Source organism: Nyctereutes procyonoides, unplaced genomic scaffold (genome assembly GCF_905146905.1).
Source record: "Nyctereutes procyonoides isolate TBG_1078 unplaced genomic scaffold, NYPRO_anot_genome, whole genome shotgun sequence".
NCBI classification, from domain to species: Eukaryota; Metazoa; Chordata; class Mammalia; order Carnivora; family Canidae; genus Nyctereutes; species Nyctereutes procyonoides.
Genome location: NW_026575051.1, coordinates 5,391,081 through 5,406,003, shown reverse-complemented (window position 1 = coordinate 5,406,003; position 14,923 = coordinate 5,391,081). Strand labels below are relative to the sequence as shown.

At 45.7% G+C, this 14,923-nt stretch overlaps 1 protein-coding gene across 4 annotated transcripts in view; it reads right to left on the bottom strand.

Moving 5' to 3' along the window:
- Positions 1-1,701: 1,701 nt before the first annotated feature.
- The window catches only part of PNPLA1 (patatin like phospholipase domain containing 1), a 49,521-nt gene continuing 36,299 nt past the window's right edge, over positions 1,702-14,923 (bottom strand). Inside the window, exons 6-10 of one of the 4 annotated variants that reach the window (XM_055330157.1) lie at positions 12,427-13,011; positions 9,761-9,839; positions 7,773-7,898; positions 3,979-4,084; positions 1,702-3,155 (exon numbers count right to left, since the gene is read on the bottom strand). In XM_055330157.1, the coding sequence (XP_055186132.1) occupies positions 3,150-3,155; positions 3,979-4,084; positions 7,773-7,898; positions 9,761-9,839; positions 12,427-13,011 (902 nt within the window). In that variant the 3' untranslated portion in view covers positions 1,702-3,149. Of the gene's footprint in view, positions 3,160-3,978; positions 4,085-7,772; positions 7,899-9,760; positions 9,840-12,426; positions 13,012-14,923 lie in introns of all 4 variants that reach the window. The other 3 variants (XM_055330156.1, XM_055330159.1, XM_055330158.1) reach the window with 3 other exon arrangements.

Here is a 14,923-nt window from a genome sequence, read left to right as displayed (position 1 = left end):
GGCGTCCCTCTGGTGTACAGATTCTTTCCCAACCACATTTCCACTCCCCAACCTTGAAGGCTCCCTGTAATGATCTGAGGAGGGCAGAAGAGGGCAGCACATCACTTCATAGACAAGGAAGCAGGGGCTCAGAATGGGCAGACGCCTTGTTCAAGGTCACGCGGCCCCCTACAGACAGAACCAGGACAGGATCCAGCTCCCAGAACCCCTGTTTTAGTGCCTCCGGGTACTGTCTCATTCAGTAGTTCATTTACTCAACCAATATTTATTGAGCATTTACTACGTGCCAGATCTGACCTAGCTCTGTGGAATACACAAATGCAAAAGGCACAACCTCTGCCCTCAGGTTGTTCACAGACCTTACTCATTATGGGACTTTAGTGCCAATAAGAATATAGGGTGGCAGGGACACCACTGTGTGAGGGCGGGGTTCCCTTAACTCACCCCGCTGAGGCTTTCAAGAGCGCTGAGATGCATGGGAGACCCTGCTGCTCTGAAAGGCTTTGAAAAGGTGGGTAAGTAACATCAGGACATAATTAACCTCATTTCTGACCCTGAGAAGTCAGGAGGCTAAGTGAGTGAGTCAGAGATAATGGGGTCAGCCAAGACCTGGTTGAGTTGCGGGGTGTTAGCTGAGTTATCAGGGAGGGTTGGGCTGGAGAGGTCATTCAGATATGCTTGTTTGGAAGACCAGAGCGGTCTGCCCTTGGCCTCCGCAGCCTGAGACATCCAATTTCAGAGTACAGTGACTGGCACATCAAAAAACGATCTACTAGTATTGGCTTTAAAAAAAAAAAAAGCATTATAAGGAGAAAGGAGCTAATTAGAGTTGCTAAATTTAGCAAATAAAAATATGGGTGGCCTAGTTAACTGTGAATTTCAGATAGACAACAAATAATAGCCATGCCGGGGCCATACTCTTACTGAGTAATGATTCCTCTGAAATTCAAATCGAACAAGTTGCCCTGTATTTTATCTGGCAAGCCTGGGGCTAATGCAAGAACAATTCTCCTAATTACCTTGTAAAGGGGAAAAGGGAAATAAGCAAAATGAAGGAAAGTATCCAGGGGGTTTTATCGATAACCTCTGACAGTAACGTAACGCTAACATAAGGGCATTTGGGCTCTAAATACAGGCTTTCGGTTGGAACAATTTATTGTTATGTTCAAGTCCCCCTTGCACACCAGGGAATAGAGTTGCGTGGGAATGAAACCCTCCCTCCCCCGGTTCACGTGTCTCCCGGGCCCCCTGCACGCAGCCACCTGCAAACCACAAGAGCAGGAGACGCAGCCAGCTGGACCACTGCAGGGGCCTCTCTCTTCCCCGCTACACAGTCCCCAGGTGCTCCCCTTGACCTGTCTGAGCCACAGCATCAGGGTATCAGTATCAGGTAGGCAGAGGGTGCAAGAACACCTGAGATTTGACCCTTTGAGCCTCTCAAAGGTACAGTTAGTGATGTAGGAAATGTTGGAGTTCGAAGCTGACAGCCGCGAAAGAATTCTTAAGGCATTTTTGGTGCAAAAGGGTGGTTTAATTAAAAGCAGAGGGACAGGACCTGTGGGCAGAAAGAACAGCCCTGGGGCTGTGAGCTGTGACTGTCTATATCCTTTCAAGTGGGGAGGGGGTTAGGGACAGTGCAAGCCTCCAAGCGATTTTGGAAACAAGGTTTTCAGGATCCTGAGGGAGCAAGAGGGCACTGGCTATTGTTAGGAAAAGGTCATTTATTTTCGTTTAGTAAAAACTCCATCAAGAGGCCCTTCAGATGTAGATCAGTAGACCATGTGCCTGGAGGATGGTTGCTAACATGTATCATGAGGGGGGGGGGTTAGAGATAGAGGAAGTTTCCAAAGGGAGTTTTATATGTAACAGTAGGTTTACAGGAAATCCTGGGGGGTCGGAGTAACATTGCCCTTAGGAGAGTGTCAACACGGAGGCAGCTGAGCTCCCAGAGGGAAGTCACTCTGCCTGTTTCAAGGCCTTGTCAATGGGCTGTAGGCAGCAAGGACATTTAATTTTTTCTTTTGCCTTTGTTTCCCACATCAGTTAGGTTCTTCCTGGAAGAACTTTCTTAAGGCTGCCTGTGTGGACTCCTGCTCCAGGACATGGCCCCATTAGACTAGGCTCCACCAGGCCCCCTTGCCACAGCCCTCCACCCTCCGTGGCTAACATTTGCATGCTTCCTCCAGGGGTTCCAACCAAGTTCAAAGCTGTTTTCCACTCAGTCATCTGGGTTTTGCATTCCAGAATTTGCTAAGCAAATACATCTGAGGCCTGTGGGCAGCCTGGGTTTCCTTATGGGGCCTGGCTGGGGGCTGGAAGCTACCCATGCTCCAGTAAGAAGTGGGGCTAATTTTTTGGGGGACAGGCTGGAAAAACTGAGGCTGAGAGTATCTTTGTCATGGGATGTCTTCACTGAGGTGTGAACAGCAGAGTCTGCCCTGCCGCCCTCCTGGGGATGGGAAGGGGAGGGGCATTTGGCCTCCCATTTCCTCCACAGCCACACCAGGGCTCAGGGAAGCCCAGGGCGGCCTGCTCAACATGGCCGTGCTGCACAAGCCCTCTTAAAGACCTTAGGCCGGATCCGCTCCACAAGGGATTCCACTGAGCAGCTGAGGCCGAGTCCAGTGGTTCCAAATCAAGCCTTTGGTACACTTGAGAATTAAAAACAAGACAAAACCAAAGAGCTCAGTCTCTTGACACCACAGGAAAGAGGAAAGTGCATCCATGCTCAGTCTTGCTCAACCCCCAAGAGTTTGGCCCTGTAGACTAGATCCCGGGTGGGCTAGAATTGATGTGGTCCATCTTGAAGATGCAAACTCAGGCTGGGCTGGGAGGAAGGCCCAGAGCCCAGCCAGATGGGAGCAGGATGTGCTGTGGGCTCTTCAGAGCCTATCCATGTTGGTGTCCATCTCTGTCCAGAGCAGAGTAGTGGAAGGGCTGGAGGACCGCAGAGAAGCTGAGAGATTGTTCAGACAAGGAGGTGCTTGACCAGGAGAAGCAGGACCCTCTGCACTAACAGGCTTGGTCATGGGTGACATCTGATCCCCAAAAGGCCTAGGTGAAGAGAATGTGTCTGAGAGCCTTGGGGAGAAGGCTGTACCTTGCAGTCAACAGGTTCTCTTTCATTCCAGCTCAAGTTCTCTCTTGGTTCACAGCTTCCTAGGAAAAGGACAGAGATGCATCATTTCTAAGTCCCTCATCTAGGACTTTCCTCCCCTTATTTCCACTGAGAACAACCCTCATAGCTTCCTATGCCTTGGGCAGCCCCAAGCAAGTAGCCAGGCCCCATTATAGCCAACTTGATGTGTGTAAATTGGAAATCTCAATTTATACCAAAAAGTCAGTTAGCAAATCCCACTTTGTTATACAAGAGGGGTTTTTTGTGGTGTGTGTGTGTGTTTGTTGTGTTTTTGTTTTTGTTTTTGTTTGCAAATGGAGAATTCCATTTGCAGAGCAGGAGTAGATAAAAGAGTGTTTGAAACATTATTAGATTTACAAAAGTCTGGTTAATACTTGGCTTTTCGAGAAGGGAAAAGAAGTGGAGTGGCCTCCAGAGTGCTGAGTGCAGTTGTACAGACTGTACACTGTACAAGGAGAAACTGCCAATGCAACGGGGCCACATATCATGGACCTATTTATGCCATATGTTATTTGTACAGTTTTGTATGTTATGTGTACCGTTTTGTAGCTTTATATGTCGTTCATACAGATTTCTAGCAGGTGGCAGTCAACTGTTTTAACAAAATCAGTGTATTATCAAGATCATCCAGCAGCTCGCAATCGAGTTCTCTCGGAAAGGGTACTGTTTTCTTAGTACATGAGTAACTATATGCGCTAGGGTTGGCCTTGACTGTGACCAGGAAGAGGCAGGTGGGGTCAGAAAGGAAACTGGGTCAACAGTGCTCAGAGGTCACCGCAGCATTTGGGGACAGAACAGGTTGTGTGTGGCCTCCAGGGTGATGCTGGACAGTTCCATACCTCAGGACAGCTGTGTTCCTGGATCTGGCTGGGATGAGGCCTGTAGGTGATCCAAATTGTCTCGGAAGTGGAGAGCAGAGTGAAGTCGAGGGGACAGGGAGCAGACCTGGATGTGAAAAGCCAAGAAAGCATGTGTGAGGACAAATGAGACAAGGGGGCCAATGGGAAGCCTTGAGTTTCAAGGCCTCTTCCACTTGCTGTGTGGCCCTGGCCAGTCATTGGCCCTCTCAAGGATATTGTAGGAAGCCTCCTGCAGAGTCCACCTCAGAGAAATGTTGGCATGTGCACTGTACATGGTACATTCTTGGATGGTTTTCAAATCTGACCATGTCATTCTGTTTAAACCCTGTGATGTCTCCCCAGCACCACAGGTGAGGTCCAACTTTGTTAGCATGGCACCCAAGCTATCCCTGCCATGTCTATGCACCTCCAAGTGCACCCTCCCTGCCAAACAGACAATCTAGGACTAGACCCTGTGACTTCTGATGCACTCTGGTGCTCCTACCCTGGAAGGCTATATCACTTAGTGCTTGACACCAAGATGCTGGTGACAGACAACTTGGATTCGGATCCTGGCTCTGTCATTACCTACTGTGTGACTTTGGGCATGTTGCTTACCCTCTCTGTACCACAATGCCTTGAACATAATAACTACTCTAAGTTTTAGCTATTATCATCACATTCTCATTTGAATAGGGGGAAATTCCATAGTAACTAAAAGGAGGGGCTTTCTAGCTGTAGAAATGGTAGAAATGCGAGGAGTCTGACAGACAGTAGCAGTCCAGAGGATTTGAGTGGCAGTTAGCAAGTGGGACCTCCTCCTTTTCCATTTGTAGCCGTAGGCAGTCCCTGAATTTCTCAATCTGTCTTGCCACTTTGAGGCCAGTTACACAACCCGGATCAGACGACTGCTGAAATCTGACTGGAGGAGAGACAAACTAGCAGAGGAAAGCCAGGCTGAGACATGTATCTAGCCATGATCCAGAGGCAGAGCATATCTGGCACATCTGCTGGTCCTGGAATGAAAGGGACAGGGATCAAACTCGACCCCAACCTGTAGCCTAAGCAGAGCTATCCCAGACAAGTCACAGAACTCTGAAAGAGCAAAATAAACATTTGCTTTGTAATCCATTGAGATGGAGAGGGGTGTTTGTTAGGTAGCATTATCAAACAGCAACTACTCACTAAAATAACCAGCATCAGAGTATGAACTTGAACATCTGACTTAAAAAACACAGAAGGAGGGGCACCTGGGAGGCTTGGTTGATTGTCAGACTCTTAAATATGGATATATATTTTTTTAATTTTTATTTATTTATGATAGAGAGAGAGAGAGAGAGAGAGAGAGAGAGACAGGCAGAGGGAGAAGCAGGCTCCATGCACCGGGAGCCTGATGTGGGATTCGATCCCGGGTCTCCAGGATCGCGCCCTGGGCCAAAGGCAGGTGCCAAACCGCTGCACCACCCAGGGATCCCCTAAGTGTCAGACTCTTGATTTTGGCTCAGGTCATATCTCAGGGTCGTATGATGGAGCCCTGCACTGAGCTCTGGGTCAGGCTCCATGCTCAGCATGGAGTCTAGTTGAGATTCTCTCCTTCTCCCTCTACTCCCCCTTCCCACTGGTTCTCTCTTCTCTCAAATAAATAAATAAATAAATAAATAAATAAATAAATAAATAAATAAATAAATAAAATCTTTAAGAAACAGAGAGATTAATGTATGGAACATCTACTCTGTAGCTTTTATTCTAGCTTCTCTCCTCTTTATTGGGAGGAATATCAGCTGGGGGCCAGGAGTTGCACAGGACTAGCCCATGGATATGACCATGTCTCTTGTGATTATACTCTGGGAGGAAATGAGCAGATTTCTCTCTTTCTGGATCACTCCTCTTCTATGCCTAACCTTTTTCAACTTGTCTTTTCTACCCCCACCCCACCCCTACCCTAGTCTTTGAAGCTCAGAGCAGTGAATTTGCATGGAATTGCTTGAGACCATCAATTGGTAAATTGCTTCCAGGCATTTTCGTAATCCGTTCTATAAAGGAATGCCGCAGACAGAATGTGTGACCTACCGACAGCAGTGTTTCCCACAGCTGTGAATGTTGTTTTGTTTGTTTTTATCATAGCCTTCTTCTTTATAAAGCACCTTGATTCTTAGAAATTTAATGACCAGGGTAGCTATGGCTGAATTACATAGTTCCCCCCTGCTCCGATGTATAGGAGGAAGCCTGGCTCTGGAATGAAGGGACTTAACTCTGAGCCTGGCTTCCAGATGGCACTCCCAGCTCCAAGGAAGCTTCCCCACCCCCACAGCAGACCTGCCCATGGTCTCTTGGCCAAAATTGACCTTGAGCTCCTAGAAACAGAGATACAGATGCTCAAAAGTCAAAGAAGACTTGGGGCTGGATACCAAGGAACAGAGTGAAACTAATTCCAGGATTCACTAATTTCATGACCCCCAAGGAGACTGCCAACTGCCCACTGGGTCCTGCACCTTCCCTGCCTGTCCTTTAATCCAGAAAGTAACACATGCATCTGCCCCACTTCCTGCAGTGGATTCTTGAGAATCTCCTTCCCAACACCCACCAAGTACCTACTTGCCCAGACCTCAAAGTGAACTTGAGATGCTAGGGCAAGCTTCTGACCCTCATCTCCCTGATACAGCTCTCTGCTCACCTGGGATCCCCACCTGGGACAGGAACAATACAGAAGGTTGTCGCTTAGAATAATCTAGGGATTTTTCTGACCAATGGAAGCTTGAAGCAAAGTAGATAGCAGTGTGGGTCTGTTCCATTCAGAGAATATTTTGACAATCCAATAAAATAGTTGTAGATGATCCCTGGCTTGGTTTGTTTGAAGCTGGCATTTTTCATTTGTAAGTGTGTATGTATATATGCATGTCCCTTTAAAAAACAATGTTATATTTCAGTAAAAAATTAAAACTTGGTTATTGTCTTTGGTCTTAAGTTCAATTTTGGGGTAACCTTTTAAAAGTTAAGGATCAAGGGGTGCCTGGGTAGCTCAGTTGGTTAAATGTCTGCCTTTGGCTTCAGGGCATGATCCTGGGGTGCTGGAATCGAGTCCTGTGTCAGGCTCTGCTCAGCAGGGAATCTTTGTTTCTCCCTCTCCCTCTGTAATCTCTCTCTGTCTCTCTCAAATAAATAAATAAAATGTTTTTTAAAAAGTCAGAGATTGAATTCAATTAATCTTTACTATCTCTAGAGCCCAGAAGAGTGGTTGGCACTCATTAGGTGCTCAATCAAAGTTAATTGATGGATCAATGACAGTATAATATAATAAAAAAGCTGTAAGAAGCAGGCTTACATTTGTTAGGGCTTTTAGTTGTAGCTTGGCAACAGTTAGGATCTCTATATGCTGAGGGTCACACAGTCACACATCTGTTTAGTTTGGTTTGTAAATAGAGTTCTATTCAGAAACTGAGAAGCAGGTAGTTAACCTCTGCATATAATCCTAATACCTACTAAGTTATTGAGTGCTGATTACACATCTTGCATTCTGCAAAGAAATTTACATGTTGGCCTCATTAAACCCTCACAATATTATCCCTATTTTACAGATCAGGAAATAGAGGCTTAGAAAGACCATATGTCCTAAGCATGATCACTGAGCAAGATTATGGCAGAGCAGGGAGTTTATATTGGGTGGGTCTGACTCCAAAGTCCAGCTCCTAACACCTGCTCCTACTGATTCTTCCTCTGCCCCTTGTGATCTTCCTGCAGACTCTTCCCGGAGCTTTTCCTCCCCGTGGATTTCGAAAAACATTAGTCATGCTCACTGCACTTTGGCGCCTGTTTTTTTGGATCGTGGATGTCTTGGGAAGCCTTTTCTGGTGCTACTTGTCTTTTGTTTGTTCTTCTTGAACACCTTGCTCATCCAACTGGAGTCTTCAGTAGGGTTTCCCCTGGGCAATAGATGAAGTAAATAGTTTGTTAATGACCTGTCTGTGTCCTTCACTATCAGGGCCCTGCTCCAGCTCAGAAGGTAGACAGACAAGCCAATGTTATGGCTTTTAACCCTGGCTGAACACCAGAGTTCCACAGCAAATATTCGTTTTATAACCAATGACTATTTATCTAAGTAACATCATGCCAACTAGTCAACTGAAACTCAATTAAACTTTTATAAGTTCAACGTCAATGCAATAAAGTTTAAACCATGTGAACAAATGCATAGTATATGCCTGAGCACAAAATTCTTAAATTTGTGCAAACTCTTACAAAAAGTATTTTTTTTGAGAGAGAGAGTTTATTTATTTATTAGAGAGAGAGAGCAAGCAAGCACAGCAGGTTCCTGGCTGAGCAGGGAGCCTGATGCGGGGCTCAATCCCAGGGCCCTGGGATCATGACCTGAGCTGAAGGCAGATGCTTAACCAACTGAGCCACCCAGCTGCTCCTCAAAAAGTTTTATAATTAAAGTGATACTTAATGTGAGAAGCAGGTATATTTTAATATATTTGATGATATGGGGTTGGAACGTCAAAAGGACCTGCTCTCCCAATAGCTGCAGCCATGGCCATGGAATAGTCATTGCCAGAACTGCCCAAGGCGGGAGGGATGAGGTTGGGAAAGGGGAGAGATACTCTTTAGCCCATCTTCTAATCTCCTGCTGGTGCCTTCCACTGGCTAACCCAACTAGCAAGAAGCCAGCAAGGGAGCCTGGGTAATGTGGTCCCCAAGGAACTTAAAAATACCAATCCTGGGGCACTGGGTGGCATAGTTGGTTGGCCCTCTGACTCTTGGTTTCGGCTCAGGTCGTGATCTCAGGGTCATGAGATAGAGCCCTACATGGGGTTCCGTACTCATTGCGGAGTCTGCATAGGTCTCCCTCTCCCTCTGCCCCTACACACCCCTCTCCCTTCCCCATCCTTGTGCTTGCAAATGCACGTGTGTGTGCTCTCTCTCGTATAAATAAAAATAAATCTTAAAAAATATACTAATCCTCAGGCCTCTCAGAATGACTGTGAAGGTAAGTAATGGAGAACATGTTACACAATCCAGACAATTGATGTGTGTTATAAAAAAGATTTTCTGGGGATCCCTGGGTGGCGCCGCGGTTTGGCGCCTGCCTTTGGCCCAGGGCGCTATCCTGGAGACCCGGGATCGAATCCCACATCGGGCTCCCGGTGCATGGAGCCTGCTTCTCCCTCTGCCTGTGTCTCTGCCTATTTCTCTCTCTCTCTCTCTCTCTCTCTCTCTCTCTCTGACTATCATAAATAAATAAATAAATAAATAAATAAATAAATAAATAAATAAATAAATAAATAAAAAAGATTTTCTGGGGACCATCTACAACATAGCAATATCAGCCCTCTTACTGTGTTGATAGAAAATCATTTGGATTAAAGGAAGGCCTTTGATAGAGTCTCACAATTCGTGCCATGCAGGAAATAGCCTACCTCAGGCTAGTATGTAGCATGCCTGCTAGCTCCCTTGAACTGAGACACTACCAGAGAATAAGACATGAGGGGGTGCACGTTCTCCTACTACACTCAGAGAAGGCACATTCCCCAGGGGGCACAGCAAGGAGATGAAGAGAATGACATTGTGAGCATGAATAACTCATTTCCCATTCGTTGCCCCCACTGAAGAAGAGAGAAGTGTGGAAGTGTGGAAAGGCGTGGAATGTAATCACAAACTGGAAAAGGATCCCAGTGTTTCTAGCGCAACTAAAGAAAAGGAAATTTTCACTTAGCTACCCTCCCCCCCCCACTTCCCCCACCCCCAGCCAAAGGAAAGAATGTGTCCCGATTAAGGAGAAATTTACATTGCATGAGGCTTGCTGGTGGCTTCCTTCACATTAACCAAAGGCGTGGTACCTTCTGGATTTGAAGAGGCAAGGGGAGCTGCAGTCAAAAATAAGAGACACGAGTGAGGTAAGGTCAGGGAGGAGGACTTAGTCATTTTTGAAATAAAAATAGGAAGTAAGTGAGAGTGTCCAGAAACAATAAACAGCTCTCTTAATCTCAAAGTCTCATGTTTAGGACCAGAACCACGTTGTTGGATTTGACTGAGACCCAGGGCAGTGGCATCTGTGGCAGGACAGATGCTGATCTTTGATGTAATGTTATCAATAATCGATGTAATTTATCAATTAATGCAATGTTATCAACAATTCCCTCACAAAAAACAGCCCTTTAGTGTGAGTTTTCAGGAAAAGTCCCCCTAAGGGGCCTGAACTTTCCATCACCTGCTGTATCTGTCTATAATGCTTTTTTCCTTTTTAACAGAATAGAAAACATAACTAGTTTCATGAGCATTGTTCTTTTTTTTTTTTCAAGTAGGCTCCACATCCAGCATAGAGCTCAATGTGGAGCTTGAACTCATGACCCTGAGATCAAGACCTGAGCTGAGATCCAGAGTAGAATGCTTAACCAATGGAGCCACCCAGGTGCTGCACCCATGACTGTTGTTCTTAAGTAAGTGCTTTTCATATTTTATGTAAATATGGGGGTATATAATATATAAAGGTTGGTATGTAATTTTGTAATATGTGTAGATAACAATAATATAAAACATATTTTAGTTCTACTTGGAGTTCTTTCATTTGGGGGTCACACTGGATATCTCTGGCACTCCCAAATCTATTTGAAGCTCCCTTGCTTATGGGTTTTCCTGAAATTTTTTTGCAACCCCTTCCACCCCCAACAACAACATGGCCATCACTAAATGACAGATGACACTAGCCTCTGAAGAGGCTCCCTTCTGCTCAGCTCCCACAGATGGCCTAGGCTGTTCTTACTAAGGCTCAGTTGAAGACTGTAACAAGGTTCCTCCATCTCAGAGCTACTGAATGTAGGATCCAGATGGCTCTTTGTTGTGAGGCTGTGCATTGTACAGTGTTCAGCAGCATTGATCTACAATCAACTAGATGTTACCCACTAGGTGAAAACCAAAAATGTCTTTGATGCCAAATGTCTTCTGGGAGACAAAATCACTCCTAGTTGAGAACCACTGGACAATCTGTTCCCTCTATCCCCAATCTGAGCAGGGAATGCCAGCTCAGGGCCCAGGATTGCTCAGGCTACCTGAAGAGGACTATCTTTAGGCACAGGTGTGAATAACATAAGAGAAATGCATTTCACTTAACAGCAAATAAGAAAGCATGTGAAACACTTGGGCCAATTTCCTTACTTTTAATGTCCTGATATTTTTGTCCCACCGTGATTAAAAGAGTCAAATCTATTCTAGAGAAAATGTGCCCCTGCCTGGGGCAGATCTGCCAAGAAGGAAACCATCGTGCTAATTGGTGCTAATGTTTACCCTAATAACTATGGGAATTTGGTGGATGGATCATGAAGACCCTATGACCTGGCTTCTGTCCATCATTTGGGCTCCTCTCCTGTTGCCCCCACCCAGACCATCCACAGTAGCTAAACAGGTATCCTCTTCATCCTGAACGTACCTTGCACGTTCCCTCTCTGTACCTGAGCCTCTAGGATAAACAAAGCCTAAACTTCTCATTCTACTTTGCCTCATCCTGTCTCACAAACCATGATGGTCAAAATCTTGCTCATTTCAACTCACCTGTCAGCTGCAAGAAGCCTTCCTTAATTCCCCAGAGAGAAGTAATCTTAATCTCTATGAACACTTCCAATATTCTTTTTAGTAATGTTGTACTTAATAACTCTTGCTTGTATTTTTGAGGTTGGTATCTCTGTCATCCCCTTTGCTGGAGGGGAGATTTCCTGAGAGTGAGGAGCTGAGAATTGTGTGGCTTTGAAGCCTCTAGAATAATGCTTCTCAAACTATCTGTGGAAGATACCAGTTATGAAGATACCAGTTATGAAGAACCAGCTTTTTAAAAAAAATTTTTTTTTGTAATCCATAATGGACTAGTACTTTTGTGAAATACAATACAATGAACTGGTAAGAAAATGACCAAGCTCTTGGATGTCATGACTGTAAACATTTCTAAATGCTTACTTTTAACTTCTGTGCTCATTTCATTGTAAATTAGTAACAGTTTAGGGACCAGCATTGGTCCACAGAGCACTCTTTGAGTAGCACTGCCCTGGCACGGTGGTTATCACAAAATAAAAACCTTTCATTACAGTGGTTCCCAAACATGGTTCTCAAAAGAATCCCCTGGAGGGCTTATAAAAAAGATAGATAACTGGGTCCCACCCCCTGAGTTAGTAGGTCTACAGTAGGGCTTGAGAATTTTCATTTCTAACAAATTCCCAGGTGATGAGTTCGCTGTTGGTCAGAGACCAACCTTTGAAAACCACTGGACTAAAGACATGAATAAATGTCAAGAACACTGTTTCCCGTGTGGTGACCTATCCTCAAAATAGGTAGAGCCGCTAAAGCTGACTGCTAACTTTACCAGTGCACCCCTCCGAAGCAATGGTTATCAGCTACCATGTTGTTGCACACTTGTTGAGAGGCTCCAGACGTAAGGAAGCTGTGAGAAGCCAGAAGGGTCTGTACCTTGGGACTGTTCTGGGCCTAGTTCCTCCACAGGTGGCTGTGCAGGTGATGCTGAAGAAGAACGTTGGGGCAGTGTTTGAGATGCTCCTACAGATGAAGGCCCCAAGGATGGCCTGGGTGACAGAGATGACTGGGAAGGTGGGGATCTTGGTGGCGATCCAGTAGTTTGTACCTGCTGCTGTGGTGATACACGTGACAGCGCAAGTGTTGAGCTGAGTGGTAAGGGTACAGCTGGGAGCGAAGCAGGGGGCAGGTCAGCTGCAGAATGTGATGGTGATGAAGCCAGTGGAGTTGCAGGTGACTGCTCAAGTGAAGGGACAGGTGGTGAAACAGGTGACTCTACAGGCCACTCACATGTGGCTTCGGGTGTCTGCACAGGTGAGGACGGAAGTGAACCGTGGCTGCCCTTTCCTTCCCCTTCAGGAGCCCTCTGTGTGTGAAGTTGTATGGATTCTTGCTGCTGTGTTTGGAGGCTTGACTGACTGCGTTCGTGGCACTCGTTGCCAAGGGCAAGTTCTATATTGCAGTACACTTCTACACGGGGGAACATCACTCTCTTGGAGGGAGAATTGATGTAAGCAGCATCTAGGAAAACAACAGCCTGGGGTCACTGGTGGCTTTACTAACCCCTGACATCAGTCTGGCATTTGCAAAAATGATTTCCCAAGTTATTTTCAGAAGCAGAATGTGCTCAAATTTATATTGTGTATTGATTCACTTATTCAACGGATAGTTATTGTGCATCTGTATGTGCCACGCATTATAGCAGGCGCTGAGGAGTGAAGTGGACGAAAACAGATGTGATGGTTCTTGGCCTCTTGGAGTTTACAGTCTGGCATGGGGGCAGGCATTGACTATGCAAATAATCTCATTTTAACCAAGATAAGTCCTAGGCAAGAAAGGACCATGATAGCAGGGAGGATTTCATCGGGGGTGGGGGTGGGGCTTCCCTGAGGGAGCAACATTTGAACTGAGATCTGAAGGGCAAGTGAGGTTCCAGAGGGTGGTCAGGGTGGGATGAGGAGCATTTCAGACAGTGGGAACGGCACACACAAATGCCACAGGTTTGAGGGAGCATGAGGAGGGGCTAAAGGTCAATGTGGTTGGAGAGGGGTACTTTGGTGGGTGATGGGGCTGAGGAGGCTACAGGGGCCAGACCATGCTTATAGACACCATTGAGGGTCTTTGGTTTTCATGGAAACCTTGAAAGACTTATAGGCAGGGGGGAATGCTGCACTGCCTCTGGCTTTAAGAAGATTACTGTGGCTGCTGTGTGGAAACTCACTGAAACGGGCAGAGAGGCCCCAGGAAACCTGTAAGGCTGCTGTGGAGAGGTGTTTAGGACTTGTTCTTGGAAGGAGAGAGAAAGAAATAGAAGATTCTGTTTAGAAGGTAAAATAAATGAGAACTGGCAATGGATTGATTGGGGGAAAGAGAGGAAGTAGCTGGCTTGCACAACCAGATGCATGCTGGTGCTGGCAGGGTGACCATGAAGGGGATGGGTCAGGAAAGCAGTGAGGAGGGCACAGGTTATAGTTTGGGGAATATGTGGATTTTAGGGGGCCTTAGAAATGTCCAAGGAGAGATGACAAGTGGACGATTGGATACATGAATTTGGATCTCAGAGAAGACATGAGGGTTAGAGATGTACATTTGGGAGTCCCATCTATGGATGGTCACTGAAGCTGTGATGGTGTCCATGGAGGAGATTGCTGAGGGAGGAAAAGCAGAGTGAGAAGAGGAGGGAGCCAGGACTGAGCAAAGAGAGGGGGAGAGAGGAACCTAGGCCAAGTTTCTAAAATAGGCAAGATTGGGGTAGACCTACAAGTTGTTGATAAGGATCCAGTTGAGAGGTGGAGGTTGGATATGTAAAAGAGAGATGGAATAATGGATAATTCAAGAGTTGAGTTGGGGAAGGGTCTGAGCACAGGTAGGAAGTGGGCTTTAGGCAAGAAGATGGTTGCTTCCTTTAATGTTCTAGGAAGGAGGGAAACAAAGCAAGGTGAGTTTGTGTATTTGGTAGCACAAAGTTGAGAGAACTCTCTGTTGGCTTTTGCTTTCTTCTGTAAAGTTGTTTGGAGGCAAGGTCAGGGAGTAAGGAAGTGTTAGGGTGGTGATAGCAGAGGAGGAGAGAATAGGTTGCCAAGACAAATACAGAACGACTACATTGTGTAGAAATCCACAAGCTAATTCTAAAATTCATATGGAATTAGAAAGAACCTGGAATAGCCTAAACAACTTTGAAAGAAAAAAAAAAAGAAACAAAGATGGAAAACCAAGACTACCTGGTATCAAGACTTATGATAAAGCTGCAGTGATCAAAACAGTATGATACTGACATAAAGACAGAGAAATAAATGAATGGCACAGAACAGAAAGCCTAGAAATAGACCCATGACATATAGAGACAACTGACTACTCAACAGAGAAAGCATAGTCTTTAAGATTTTATTTATTTATTTATTCATGAGAGAGAGAGAGAGAGAGAGAGACATAG